This window comes from Lygodium microphyllum, chromosome 6, assembly GCF_053477565.2.
Source record: "Lygodium microphyllum isolate KBCC chromosome 6, Lygodium_microphyllum_v1.1.10, whole genome shotgun sequence".
Lineage (NCBI taxonomy): Eukaryota > Viridiplantae > Streptophyta > Polypodiopsida > Schizaeales > Lygodiaceae > Lygodium > Lygodium microphyllum.
The window spans coordinates 37,209,177-37,224,629 of record NC_141140.1 but is presented as its reverse complement, the minus strand read 5'-3'; the positions used below and the strand labels follow the sequence as shown (position 1 = coordinate 37,224,629).

The following is a 15,453-nucleotide window of genomic DNA, read 5'->3' as shown; positions in this document are numbered from 1 at the left end:
TTTGTAGTCACTTTTTGAATCAGTTTTGCATTAATTCTTGCATTGATTGCTGATCAGTTTTTGCAATGAGTTTGTGATTAGTTTGGAGTCACATTTGCAACAGTTTGTGATCAATTCTCAGATCAGCAAGTGATTAGTTTATGATCAGATTATGCCCAGTTTTCAATGGTTTGCATCTAGTTTCATGGACAAAAACATATGTTATGATGCCATTGATGTTTTAGCCATGGTTTATGCTTGGTTATGCTATGCTATGGTTTGGTTTTGCCAAATGAGTTCAACTCATAAGAAATAGACATATCACATAATAATTTGGCAATGTTTTTTTTTGTAAGATTCTTTATAAGTCTTATGGTATGTTATAATTGGTTAGAAATTTTTCAACATGAGTTGGGCATATGGAATGGTTGAGCAACAGTGCACAATGTTGTGTTAACTATGATGCCTTGTGGAAACTCCAATCCACTATTTTGCTTTTGATGCATTTGGTAATCCAATTCTGGACAACTGCAAGGATTTTAAGAAAAGGGCTATCATGAGGATATGTATTTTTGAAACTTCACTTAACATATGGATTAATTTTTAATCACATGGTTAAGTAAATGTTGCACATGTGATGTGTAACTAGGGTTAGAGTAAATTTACGAGCCTGGGACCCGAGGAAATCACAGTATATCAAAGGCAAAAGTTGTTATAAGTTATGCCAAACATGTGCTTAGTGGTATCTGGTGCCCCATGTTAGCCTAGGTCATTCATTTGGCCATAAGTGTTAGTTGGTGACACTAGAGAAGTGGCGTTTAATGGTACCTAACGCAAATTTGATGGTCAAAGATAGCGTAGAGACACTCGGGAATGGAAGTTGCCTAGCCAATTTAATTATTGGCCAGTCACATTATTTTTCACTCACTAAAATAATTATTAGATTAATTTTCAGTATTTAAAGACTGAAAATTAATATTTAATTATAGATAATGCTGAAAAAACCATTTGGGAAGGCTGTCACTTGTGAAAAATGCCCATGCAAGCTTGAAAAACGTCTTTAGAGACTGGAGAGAGACATTTTTAGTGTATTCAACCTGCAAGAGAGAAGGAAAAAATGCTGTTAGTCTGATTTGCAACCATCGGAGAATCTTTTGAGACAGGCAAGAGCAAGAGAAGACCAATCAGCAGCAAGTGACAACATCTATAGGCTGTTGAGACAAAGCAACAGTAGTAAATGACTAATTTTCTTTAGTTCTTTGCATCTACAAGCTGTTGAGATAGGGTGGCAGCAACAGTAAATGACTGATTTTCTTCAGTTTTTCGCAAAGAAAACTTGAATTTTCTCTCTCCTCAGTATTCTCTCTCATCTCCTAGCCTTTCTACAACCTTGCTCCAAAGATTGCAACATTGAGATCACCAAAGGCTGAGAAATTTCAGATTTCTCTGCTGTAAACCCTAATCTGCAGTAGAAATTAGGGTTTAGCAACAGCCTCAAGAAGCGTGCCAAAAATTGGAAGCTCCAAGACTTGGATTCAACAGGACTGAAGTTGTTTTTAGCCTATTCAAGTGGAGAGACCAGCAAATAATTGAATTTGGGGCATTTTCCATCTCCATCAAAGCGAGTGAAGGCCAATTGATTGCCTGAATCAAGGGTCAAATCTAATTAAAGACTTGTTGGTCATTTTGAACAGTAAGGGGAGTTGGAATACCGAAAGGGATTGGGAGAATCCCATTGTACATCAACTTCTTCTTCAATTAAGTTAAATAAATACCTAAAGAGAAGGCACCGGTTTTGGAGCCAACAGGGTGTCCAATGTCCAAGATTGTATGTTAAAGTATACTTTTCAGTTTTGTGAATTTGTTAATTGCTGTGTAAGTAGTGCTTAATCAGGTTATTTACCACCCTATCCGAAGAGGAAGACTAGTTACAAAGAATCAAACAAAGTGTTGGGTGTAAAGTCTCTTCATCTCCGTACATATAATCACACAGGTCTGAACACACCCTTATTGTACCCTAACATATAAATACATTCTTTTATTCCTTGTGTACCATCACAATCTGGTACACCTATCTCTGTGTTCACTCTCTCTAACTCTCAACTCCCAGCTCATGTCTCGATCTCACTCTCTCCCCCCTTCAAACTAGTATCAGAGCACAGAGTGCATATTTCCCGAGATCAAAGGCAGCTCGAGAACAGTTCGAGGCAGAAGGTCAATCGAGCACCAGCCATGGTGACTGGCAACTGCTGAGTACGTGACCGTCGGGCAACAGGCGTGTGGCGACCAGTAAGCGCCACGACTGGTTGGGCAAGCGCGACATTGCAGACCAGCAACGACGACGAGGCAAAATGGCACTAGCACGACAAGCAGTCGCGACCTACAGGGCACGCGGGCACCAAACGTGACACACCAACGACCAGGCACTAGCGTGACCATCACGAGGCAACAATCGGGCAGGCGACATAACACCTGACAGATCACGAACCTGGACGGCCGGTCAACGGACCTCTCTTCCATTTCTTTTATCAAAAATTTTGGATTATTTTATCTCCTCTCTTCCGGATGTTCGCATGCGCAAGCATAGTGCGCAGATGTGTGCAAATTTAGGCCCAAAAAAATGGGGCTTTTCTAGATTTAGTGTCGTTCATGCATAATTGAGGCATCTACGTCAGAAATTGCAGACATTATGCGCGTTTAAATTGGAAATTTCGCCAAATATAGTAAAATTTTGCTCATTTGAGTAAATTTTCTCAACATTCATGATTCGAACCATAAAATTTGGGGCTTTTGCTGTATTGGCAAAATTTTGTTCACTTGAATTAAATTGGCTGACATTCGTGAACAGTTGGACCCGGAAATTTTGGGGCTTTTGCAAAATTTTATGAAATTTTGTTAAATTTTATTAAATTTGCCCATTTTATGCTCTTCGGACTATGTATTAATGAAATTGGGGCAGATTTGATAGTGAAATTATGGGGGTTTAACTGAAATCTGTGGATTTTGGCAAAGTTGATGCATGAAATGCACTTTGGAAATATTGCTGAAGCACTCTTGTTGCCATAAGCAGAGAGATTTGAGCATTTTTATCTCTCGCTTGTGTGATTTTGGAGAAATTGCAAAGATTTCTTGGTGTTTTGTGTATCAGAAATTGATACAAGCACATATGTATGTAGTACACATGTTGGACAACTCCAATTGAGTTGATGTATTGCTGATTATTCATGTTGCAGCAATCTTAATGATCATTTACAGATCTAGGATTGTTGCAAATGTATTTTTGGTGATATTGCTTAAGTGGGAGTTACCTTGCAATGATGTACGCATTTAATGTATGCTGAAATTGCAGTCATACTGCTGAAAGTTATTCGTTCTATTGTTGTACATGTACTTGGACTGAATCTTGCTATTATTTGCTGAAAATTTGGGCTGAAATCGGCTGAATATTCAGCTCATTTTTGCTATCATAAATTGCAGCATTGAATTTTTGGTGTATTGCTAAAAAAATGGCTGCAAATGCTTCTAGTGGCAATGACACTAAATCCCTTTTTGAAATCAAGAGGTTTGATGGCACTGGCTATGACTTGTGAAAGGATAGGATGCAAGGCATTTTGTTTCTCAAGAACTGTGAAGATGCTCTCTTGGAGACTAAGCCTGCAACTATGATAGATGTGGATTGGGCTAGACTTAACAAGAAGGCCATTGCATACATTAAGATGGCAGTGTCTAATGATGTACTTACAAACATCAAGCGTCTTGATACAGGTTATGCTATATGAAAAAAGCTTAAGGACGCTTATGAAAATACAACTCCTGTGAATCAAGTGCATCTTATATGTAAACTTATGAACATGGAGTTGGACGAGTCTAAGCTAGCATATGAGCATTTGAGTGCCTTCACAGAGGTTTTAAGTCAGTTTGCAGGACTCTAGTTTGGCGGCTTTCATGATAAATTGAAAGCTATTTTATTATTGATGACTTTGCTTGACAGCTGGGAATCTTTGGTATTGTCACTTAGCAATAACCCCGCTTTGACTTTTGATGGTGTTAGAGATTCAATCCTTAATGAAGAAATCAAAAGAAAGGCTAGTGGTGAAAGCAATGGCTCAGCTTACCATGTAAGAGGCAGGTCTGAAAAGAGGGGTAATGCAGCTAGTAAAGGCAAAAGCAGAAGCAAAAGCAAGGGCAAACAATAGGATGTCACATGCTATCAGTGTGGGCGTACATAGCATAAAAAGTCCAATTGCTAGTACTTCAAGAAAGAGCAAGAAATAAAGAAACAACAAGGTAAGAAAAAAAAGGATGATAAGAAAGATGATGACAGCTCTTTCTCAAAAGAAGTTGCAAAGGCAAATATTGCATCTAGTGTCATCATTAAAGAGCTGCCTAACACTGAAGAGATACTTGTTGTAGCCTCATGTAATGACGAAATATTATGGCAACAGCAGGTGATATACACAAAACCAAAAAGGAGGTGATTGATGCCTTGCTTTCAGCTCATGATGGGCTGTCACAATCATGGATAGTGGACAGCGGTGCCTCTTTTCATGTTACCCCCTCTTTAAAGTCATTTTCTGAATACACTGCAGGTTGCCTAGGCAAGGTTTACTTGGGTAATAACTATGCATGTGAGATAGAGGATGTTGGCACCATTCATTTGGCCCTTGAAAATGGCCAAGAGCTGATTTTACAAGATGTCAGATTTGTACTTGGCATAAAGAAAAGTCTACTATCAGTTGGGCAGCTTGATGCTAAAGGGTATTTTACTACCTTTGGTGGTGGATCTTGGAAGGTCCATAAGGGCTCTATGTTGATTGTTAAAGGCAGCAAAAACGGGGCTTTATATTATTTGCATTGTAAAGCATTACTTAGCAAGTTCTTGGCTGTGGCTGAAGTCCATTCACAGATGGAGCTTTGGCACAAAAGACTTGGTCATATGGCCAAAAAGGCCTTCAAGTTCTCTCATCTTTAGGGAGATTTGATATGAAAGGCTGTGGTCTCGAATTTCGTAATGATTGCTTATATGGAAAACATGTGAAGTCTCCTTCTTACTCCGGTGTCGTTAAGAAGCTCTTGACTTAGTACACTCTGATGTGTGCACTGTGCCTCTTAATTCGCATGGGGATGCACGGTACTTCGTTACTTCCATTGATAATTTCAATAGAGAGTCATGGGTGTATGTACTTAAGAGCAAAAAGAAAGTGTTGGATGCTTTTAAAAAGTTTCATGCTTTTGTTTGTTCCCACACAGAAAGGGCTTAACTTGAAAGCCATAAGAACAAATAATGGGGGTGAGTATGTCTCAAATGAATTTAACAAGTTTTGTGAGATGCATGGCATTAAGAGGGAGTTGACAACCCCTTATAATCCTGCATCAAATGGCATGGCTAAAAAGATATAATCGCACACTTTGTGAGAGAGTCTGATGCATGCTGTCCACAGCTAATCTCCCGCAACAGTTTTAGGGAGAGGCTCTTAAAATTGCAGTCCATATATGCAATTGCTCTCCCAATCCTACATTAGAAAATGGCATTCCTGAAGAGGTTTGTTCTGGCAAACCTGCTTCATATGACCATTTGCGTGTCTTCGGTTGTGATGCCTTTGTGCATGTACCTAAAGAACAGAGGACCAAACTAGACATGAAATCCATCAAGGGCATCTTCATAGGATATGGAGATGAGGGAGAGATAGATTATAGAGTTTGGCTTCATCAGGGCGGCAGGAAGATAGTACACAGCCAAGACGTAGTACTTAATGAGACAAAGTTGCTTACAAATGTTACACATGGTGATCTTGACAAAAAGAAGGTCAAATTTCAGCATGAACAACCAGCCATTCAGCGATGAGGGTGAGCCTCTGCCATTTAAAGAGGCACAGTCATGTGAAAACAAGAGAAAGTGGAAGCTTGCTATGCAGGAAGAGATGAAGTCTCTATATGCAAATAACACATGGAAGCTTGTACCTTTGCCCAAGGACAGGAAAGCTATTCCTAATAAATGGGTTTACAAAGTGAAATGTATTGATGGCAAGCCCAAGTACAAGGCATGGCTGGTTGCTAAGGGCTATACACAAAAGGAAGGTATAGACTTCCAGGAGGTCTTTTCACCAGTGGTGAAAATGACTAAGCTCCGTGTTTTGTTTGCTCTCACTGCATTCTTGGATTTAGAGTTGGATCAGATGGATGTGAAGATACTTTTCTTCATGGTGACTTGGATGAAGAGCTGCACATGAAGCAGCCAGAAGGATTTGTTATTCCAAGAAAAGAGCATTTGGTTTGTAAGCTGAAACGCAGCTTATACGGGCTGAAACAAGCCCCTAGACTTTGGTACAAAAAATTTGATACCTTTATGCTCAGCCATGGATTTAAACGCAGTCATACAAATCACTGCTTATACACTACAAAGGCTGATGATGGAAGCCTTATTGTGCTGGTTTTATATGTGGATGACATGCTAATTGCAGGATAGCATAAGAGTACTTTGAATGCTCTTAAAAGGTAGCTGAGTTCAGCCTTCTCCATGAAAGATTTGGGGGCAGCTGAACACATTTTGGGCATGCGCATTAAAAGAGACAGAGGGCAGCATTTGTTGTTTCTCTCACAGGACAAGTACATCAGCAAAGTACTTGACAGGTTTAATATGTCTCATGCTAAGCCTCTTGGTGTGCCTTTACCGCCACATACAAAGCTTAGCAAAGCTGATTGCCCTAAATCCAGATGATGCAACTGCTAGTGCCATGAAGGGTATACCTTATGCATCAGCTTGTGGATCTTTGATGTATGCCATGGTTGCAACTCACCATGACATTGCTCATGCAGTGAGAGTTGTTAGTAGATTTATGTCTAACCCTGGCAAGCCACATTGGGAAGCAGTGAAATGTATCTTCAGATACTTGAAAGGTACACAAGAAAAGTATATATGCTATGAAAAGGGTACACTAGAGTTGCAGGGATTTTGTGATTCGGACATGGCAAGAGATCTTGACACAAGGAAATCTACCAATGGGTATGTTTTTACTTTGGCTGGTGGGGCACTGAGTACTCTAGAAGCTGAATATATTTCAGCCACAGAAGCTTCCAAGGAAGCTATTTGGCTTGGCCGTCTGGTCAAGGATTTTGGTCTTTCTTCACCTACTCCAGTGTTTGGTTGTGGTAGCCAGAGTGCAGTATGACTGGTTAAGAATGCCAAGTTCCATGCACGTACCAAACACATAGATGTTCGATATCACTTCATACAGCAGGTCTTGGATGATGGTCTCGTCACACTGACTAAGGTCAAAACCCAAGATAACCCTGCAGATGTTCTCACTAAGTGTCTTGCAAAGGCTCAACATGAGCATTACATTCATTTAGTGGGAGTTGGTTAGCTTAAAGGTACCACTTCGGGCCTTTAAGTGGGAGGTTGTTGGGTGTAAAGGTCCCTTCATCTCCATCTATATAGTCAAATGGGTGTGAACACACGCTTATTGTACCCCAACATATAAATACATTCTTTTATTCTTTGTATACCATCACGATCTAGTAAACCTATCTCTGCATTCACTCTCTCTAACTCTCAGCTCTACAACTCGCGCCTCGATCTTGCACTCCATTGCGCACTCTCTCCCCTTCACAAATACAAGCAAAACTCAAACCCTAAATGCAAAATGCAAAACGCAAAACGCAAAACCTCAAAACTTAAACACAGAGACAAACACAAAGAGAAGAAACTCTAAATTGAATGAGTGTTATTAACGAATGTAAGAGTGTACACAATGCCCAAGGGCAGAGCAATGTAGTGTCAAAAAGTGACATCCTCCGAAGATAGATCCCAGGTATTGTAACCACCAGTTGGAGATGAGAGTGTATTGAATAATGAAGGACAACAAGTTCATCACCAAAGCACAGCAGTCAAAGGCAGAAATCTCATGAACACAACAATGTACCAGCAAAGAAGACTGAAAACTAATCACCCAAGGCAAAGAACTGTCAGGCGACAACAAGAGAGGTGTTTGCTAATGTAGACGGCCTGCTAGATAGCAAAAATACAGGTATTGCAGCAATCACTTAGTGGGAGAGATGGCAGCAGCCTATCGCCTAGCACCAAATGTTGAAAACGCAAGCTTATCAAGTGCTAAACCTGCAAACAAAAGGGCGATGGCTAAGTAGCAAAAGGTAGGTCATTGATGGCTGAAATTTGCACAATAGAGTAACAAACCTGCACAAAAGCAGGCTGAACGGTGGGCAGCCCGTCTAGTTATAGACATTGAAGGCTGCCCTAAAAAAATAGGGATTTGGAGGATCACTGAAACTCTCTCAAACTATGCACCAAATTTGTATTTTTCATTAATTAAGTGTGTTTTGCATAGAAGGTTGGCAATGTAGGGAGTCATATAATGAGTAAATAAAATGAAAGTATTTGTCGGGCAACTAGTTCAAGAAGAACGTAACCTGACCATCATTTAACTTCAGGGAACCAATAGTAGCAAACTTGGCGAGTAACCAAAGATATTCAACCAACTTAACTTTCAGATCATCCACTTCCTTAATAAAAAACTCCTGAAGCTCAAAATCGAGATTTATACGTCGAGTGCAATCTCGTGCTGCATAGCGGTCAATGAGATGACTCCAATGCTCAGATGCAAGGGAAAAATGTTGTAATTGAGAGTGGAACTCAAAAAGCAACCTTGCATTAACTCAACATTGTCTGTGGCATTGCGGGCTCTTCATTGACGGACGTGATTAGGGTGAGCTAATCGAGGGTCTAGGCTTGGTACCAATGACGAGGTCCTCAAGACCCTAACATTGTCTGTAGCATTGCGGGCTCTTCATTGACGGATGTGATTAGGGTGAGCTAATCGAGGGTCTAGGCTTGGTACCAATGACGAGGTCCTCAAGACCCTAACCTAAGACTAAAGCACTTGTTGCATGAAGTTCGACCAAGTGGTAAAATTGGACCCATTAACGTGTCTTATTGATGAAGGTATTCTTGACCGTTGCAACATGAGTAAGAGTGCTAGGAGATGGAAAAAGTGTGTAATGGCAGTAGGGTGAATTATGAATAGAGGGAATAGGGTGGAGGAGTTGAGTACACTAGGGAAGGAATCCCAAAGTTACCACCATGCATATGAGAAGTATGTATGTAGATCCATACGTGTGCAAGGGCAAACTAGGTATGGGCATGGTAGACGTCTGTGGAGCCCAAGGTGGAGGGATAGGGACACCGGGACCAAAGGATGAAAATCCCTGCATCGGAGTGACCCAAGGAATGTGTGACAACAATCCATAAGCAGAGGATTGATATCCTTACATCTGAAAGGTCGTGGGGGGATTCATGAGTGTCCGAGGGTAGTGAGGGGGGATACCCATCACAACCGTCCCAAAGTGACAGGATGTGGTAAACTGGGGGTAGGTGGAAGGTGGAGGTATAGTGAAAGCAGCCTTCCTTCCGTGGATGAGTCGTAAATCCCTGATTACAACTTAATTACAGCAGCAAACAATAAATGCAAATCTAAAAATAAAAATTTACCTACTGATCTTGGACAATGCACGCCCGATTGGCCCCAACATTGGCAATCCTTTCGGTATTTCTTTAGCTTTATTGAAAAAGAAGTTGATTTACAATGGATTCTCCCAATCCCCTACGCAATCCAAACTCCTTTTGCTGTCCAAAGTCACCAGCAAGTCTTCAATCTGATTTGCCCCTTGATTCGGGCACTTAATTGGGCTTCACCCACTTCATAGACTATGGAAATTGCCCCAAATTCAATGGTTGGCTAGTCCTCCACCTTAATTTAGCTGAAATTTACCTTCAACCCTGAAAAATCCAAGTCTTGGAGCTTCCAATTTCTGGCACGCTTCCCGAGGCTGCTGCTAAATCCTAATTTTTGTTGTAAATTAAGGTTTACAGTAGAGAAATTTGCAATTTCTCAGTCTCCAAGGATCCAAATGCTGATATCTTCGAAGCAAGGCTATGAAATGGTTGGGAGATGAGAGAGAAAGCTGTAGAGAGAGATATTCAGAGTTTTTCCGCAAAGAATGACTGAAAAACAATCAAATGCAGTTGTTGCCCTGCCACAACAACATTAAATGTTGTCGCCTACAGTTGAGACATCCAAATCAGCCGTCACCTTGTACATGGATACAATCGCCCAACTCTGAAGGGTCCGAAACTGCAATAGTCTCCTCAAAACTCACTCGTAGCTGGCTACAATGGCTGAAAATAGGTTAACCATGGCTGCTCACAACTCTCCCACATTTGCTACAGCAAGAATGATCTCGTTTTTCCTCTTCTTCAACCTTTTACCAGCCTGTATGGGCAAGTTTGCCAAGTGGCAATCTTCCCAAATGGTTTTTCCAACATTATCCATCATTGAATATTAATTTTCTGTCTTTAATTACTAAAAATTAATCTAATAATTATTTTGATGCCCAAAAAAATAACCTAACTGGCCAATAATTAAATTGACTAGGCATCTTCCACTATCGAGTCTCTCTGTGCCATCTTTGACCATTACATCGGCATTAGGTACCATTAAGCGCCACATCTCTAGTGTCACCAAAACTGACACTTATGGCCAAATGAATGACCTAGGCCAACAATTGACACCAAATACCACCAAGTACCTATGCAACATAACTTATAGCAACTTTTGCCTTTGACATCCCCTGATTTTTTCAAGTTCTGGGCTCGTAAATTTACTCTAACCCCACTTGCACCTCACATGCGCAGCATTTATTTAATCATGTGATTAAAAATCCATCCACATGTTAAGTGAGGTTTCAAAAATACATGTCCTCATGACAATAGGGTGGCATTCCCCCTAATGATACACCAAGAGGTGGAGTGAATGGAGGGTAGATAGATTGTGGGATGGACAAAGAGAAAATGCTAGGAGTGAAGATGAAAGATCCAACCCCTACTGTGCTTTGTCCGGAAGTGGAGTGTAATAAAAGGTTTTGGAATCAAGAAGTAAGTAGATCAAAATGTGGAGAGGATAGTGGTGGGATGGGAGGGAGCTGAGAAGCGTGGTTTACTTGCTCAAACAAAACAAATGGTAGAGATATACCTGATGAAGAGTATGAGCTTCAAGAGCCTCCTCTATTAAAGTTAAGATACTCAAACCCATCCGGATCCTGCACACCAAAAGGAGAAACAGAAGAGAATTTTGACTCATACAACATAAAAGCGTTATATGAATCTAACATAAGGCCTTGCTAAGATGAAGGAGACCGATCATCAGACGCGTCAAATGTCATGGTCCCTCCAAGATCAAAGAGATGGCCAGTCTCACCACTTAGTCTAGATGAAGTAGTAGCAGTCGTTGAAGAAGTGTAAACACCGAACTGTACATGATGCGCAAGTACTCCTTAAACTCTTCATCTATAAGGAAAAAGAAGATGACACTAAGGTAAAGATGTGTCTTCTTGGAACCTCCAATGATGGAGAATCCTGATAAAGCATCATAGAATCCTTAGAAAAGGATGTGTGAGACATTATGAGTCAAGATTGAGTCACGTGTGAGTCTAGCACAAAGACTAGCCTCCACAATCACCATAGGATACTCTGTAGAAGAGCAATAACTCTGGTATCCTGTGAAGATATGCTAGGATTTACACTAAGAAAACACAACATGCACGACCAAAACTATAACGTAAAGACTCAAACAGAGACAAGCAAAACTCAAACCCTAAACACAAAATACAAAAGCTCAAAAATCAAACACAAAAACAAACAGAGAGACAAAAAACTCTCAAGTGAATGAATGTTGTAAATGTATGTAAGAGTATACAAAACGCCCAAGGGTAGAGCAATTCACTGTCGAAAAGTGACCTCCCATGCACCCGCAAAGTACCGAGACAATGTTTTTTCCATCCCTATTTCGCTATTTCATTTCGAAGCCGCCAAAATGTCATTTCAAGGTACTATGCATTGGAGACCTCTCCCAAGCTCAAGTATAAGCATATTCCATGCACCCAAAAAGGTTAGTTCATTTGTAACCAACCTTTCACTTATAAAAGACTATCACGTTTTGCAAATTGTACATGCTTTTTTCAAAGAGCTTTTATGAAATATATAAATGAATAGTTTGAAATACATAAGTCATATATACAATACAAGTTGTTTTTGTTACCTCTGAACCTCCCATTCCCATTTCCATTCCATTGCTACTATGCTTGGTCAGCATTGGAGCTCTCTCTCAAGATCAAGTACAAGCATATTCCACATATCCAAAAGGCTAATTCTCCTTTGGCCACTCCAGCTAAGGGATGCCAGATCTACCTTCATCATCGAATTCATCATGATTCTCAACACCATGCAAAGACCAAAATCAAGTTCCCCTTTCTCCCTCGCCATCAATGTTGATGGTTGAGAGGGGGTCTTGGGCTCCCTTAGTAAGATAACCATCGCCTCTATAGTCTTGGTAGGTCATTGGACAGCCTTGGTGTAAAAATGGGCTTAAGCTTTTCTTCTAATCCCTTCTTGTTCCAATTTTGAACCTTATAGGAGTTATTAAGCTAAATATGCATTACAAACTGATTAGCTCTTTAAAACAGCAAAACATGTAAATTACCAAAAGTTTCATTATACATTGAACGGTCCTAGAGAGTTTCTATGTCCCATAGACAAAACCCTAACTTGGAAGGATCCTTTTGTGTCTATAAATAGACAAGCTGCCCACCATTTAATCCATCCTTGTCTTGCAAGTTTCAGCCATCAGCCCTCTTCCACTAGCTATCCAACCCCCGACAACTGCTACTACATGGTCTATACTTGTCACCCCAACCTCCCACTACTAACATTTTTCAACTGGCATCATCTTCATACGATTAATTGCTACATTTACCAATTTTAACCCCGGAGACCGTTGAGTTTCTAACCTACTGCCCTTCCATTTCTAGCATTGGCATGATTTGCATTTGCATCTAAGTAGGTTGTTTTTGTGTTTTGAACACTTTTCTTCATTAGCCTCTACTTTGATTGGTGGTTACTACACTTGGATCCATCTCCTACGGACAACACACATCGGCACCTCCTTAAGCCCGTTCCCACAAGAGCCATCGATTGTTGGACAGCTCTACCCTTGAGCATTCTATATATTCTCTCATTCATTTACAGCATTGATTTATTCACTTTAGAGTTCTCTTTATTCTTTTTTTGTGTTTATGTTTTTGCATTTTTTGTTTTGCATTTAGGATTTGCATAGCTATCTGAGTTATTGTGTTGCAGTCGTGTTCGCACATTCTGTGTTTTCTCCATGCAAACCATAGCACATCATCATAGATCATTCATATTAACCTTAGGCCTTCGAACGTTGTGGAGTCTAAACAACACTAAAGCTTAAACCACAAATCATTCTAACATCCTGCAATCTAACAAAACTGGTCCTTGCTGCTAAAATTCAAAAATACTATGCTTCTCACTTGATTGAATTGTGAAATGGCAATGACCATATCATGGAGGAGCATAAGCTGCAGGACATGATATACAGATGTGAACAAAGTAACATTTATGGTCAAACATAATCCTACAAGATTGCCAATGTAGAACATGTTTGCAATTCCAGCTAGTTTCCAAAATGAGGGCATTATTGTATCACGTTGTGCTGATGCCTCCAATTCAACAACATCAAATATGAGATTATAAAAAAGCATAAGCATTTAAATTAAGTTGCATTTTTGTACAGGCACTGACCTTGTGAACAGCTCCTTTATTCGTATTTGGGCATCAGCAGTAACCATAGGATCGTAATTCTGCAGGTACCATCCCAAACCAGAAAACACTTAGCAAAGCATAAAGGTGTATGCCTTTGCAAACAATTATGACAAAGTTAGACATATCCTTACACTGTCCTTGATTTCAGCATTTATCTTTTCCAACTCTGGTCTCATTAGCTGCAAGCAACGGACACAATGATTGCCAGTTTACTGTTCTGTTCCCCTGGATGCTTACCATTGTGCATATGCATGATGTAACTGATTATTCTATCATAGGACTCAAAGGGTAGAATGAGCAACAGGAATGCATGCGTATCACAGGCTGAGAAACTCAAACCAGGCTGTGAAAAAACAAATTCTCCATGGATATGTACCGAAAGTTTTGCTGATGACCTTATCTGATGAACGATAACAGGAACAACCAACAAGCGAATCCCTATCGTTGCAGAGGCTATGGATGCCCACCTGCAGCGTTCTCAACAATGTTGCTGATAGATCTCAAGAAACCCAATTGAAATAAGTTTAATTTTTCTGAAACTATACCATGGAAGCCCTCCCAAAACATGGACCTTCTCAATCAGCAGTTGCAGAAATGCTGTCGGATAAGAGCAATCCCCAATCACTGCCGCAACCTCACTCCCCTTCTGTATGGTTTCAACAGGAGGAACACCGAGACCTTCGCGAAAGATTGCAGAAGTCCCATTTTCATGTAATGCTTCAGCATTTGAATCGTTGCCTAAGCTCACCATGTCGTCTTCTAGGCGCTCTCCAGCTGCAGCAGTGCTGGAAAATCGAACCTGCAGGTTGTCCTGGACACTCGGGACAATGGCAGGCATTTGCACAGAAAATCTCGAATTCCAGCCCAGTGACAACATCCGGGGGAGGCTACAAGCGTGTGATGTAGGTGAAGGGGAAGCTCTCTCACTGACGGAAGAAGGATGGCGACATGAACAAACGCCCATGGCGATGTCCCGGCTTTCTACAGATGGCATGCCATGGCGTTTCGTCGATTGATTACTGACATTTTGGTGCCTGCCGGACCCCTGATCATCGACAGTCGAGCTCCTACAGTGGAGAAAGCTTGTACACGGGGATTTGTAATCGAATTGCGTCTTATGGTGATAGCTCGCACAAGAGCGCAGCAGGTGTTGTGATGATCGGCGAGAATCCCGATCCCGTCCAACTACCAGCAGCTTGCGCACAAGCTGCCTGGTTGACGCTGCCATGAAAGGCTTCTTCCCCAAAACCCTACAAACCTGTAAATTTCTCTCTCTCGCTACCGATCGAATGCTGACCAATAGCTATTTAAACTTGGTTTGGGCTACTCTCACAAGAAACAGCAGTTTAATATATTTTTGTGCCTCGTTATTTTGGGGGGTTAATGCCTAATTCACGCTCATCATACTCCGTGCACATAACCATGGTTGGTGATGCCTCGTCGCTATGTTCCAAATAGATATATCCCCCAAAAGTGATGGGATTGACAATGACCGCTAAGATGGACATGGTAACTCGTGCTATCTAAACATATGGGGGGGATGGGTTCCTCAACCATCACTTAAGAGACTAAGTGCATCGTGTGTTCTATGTTGACGGTCAATCAACCTTGCACGACGGCTTATGATGGCTCTCACAAGTGTGAAATGGCAAGCAAGTGATGGAAGCATTCAGACTACTTGCTTTACTACCACTCTTCCTACACATAAAGCTTGCACCAATACCCTTGCTCCTCCATGTCCCTCTTATGTCATGTCAGCTACCTTCCTACATGCCTCATTG

The 15,453-nt window shown here is 40.9% G+C and overlaps 1 protein-coding gene across 1 annotated transcript in view; it reads right to left on the bottom strand.

The window, feature by feature from the left end:
- LOC148034467 (mitochondrial inner membrane protein OXA1-like) overlaps window positions 1–14,997 on the bottom strand; it is a 29,053-nt gene extending 14,056 nt beyond the window's left edge. The window contains exons 1-4 of the mRNA XM_087679411.1: window positions 14,218–14,997; window positions 14,049–14,139; window positions 13,804–13,851; window positions 13,652–13,710 (exon numbers count right to left, since the gene is read on the bottom strand). Coding sequence (XP_087535537.1) covers window positions 13,652–13,710; window positions 13,804–13,851; window positions 14,049–14,139; window positions 14,218–14,900 — 881 coding nt within the window. The 5' untranslated portion in view covers window positions 14,901–14,997. The remainder of the gene's footprint in view (window positions 1–13,651; window positions 13,711–13,803; window positions 13,852–14,048; window positions 14,140–14,217) is intronic.
- Between the last annotated feature and the right edge of the window lie 456 nt (window positions 14,998–15,453).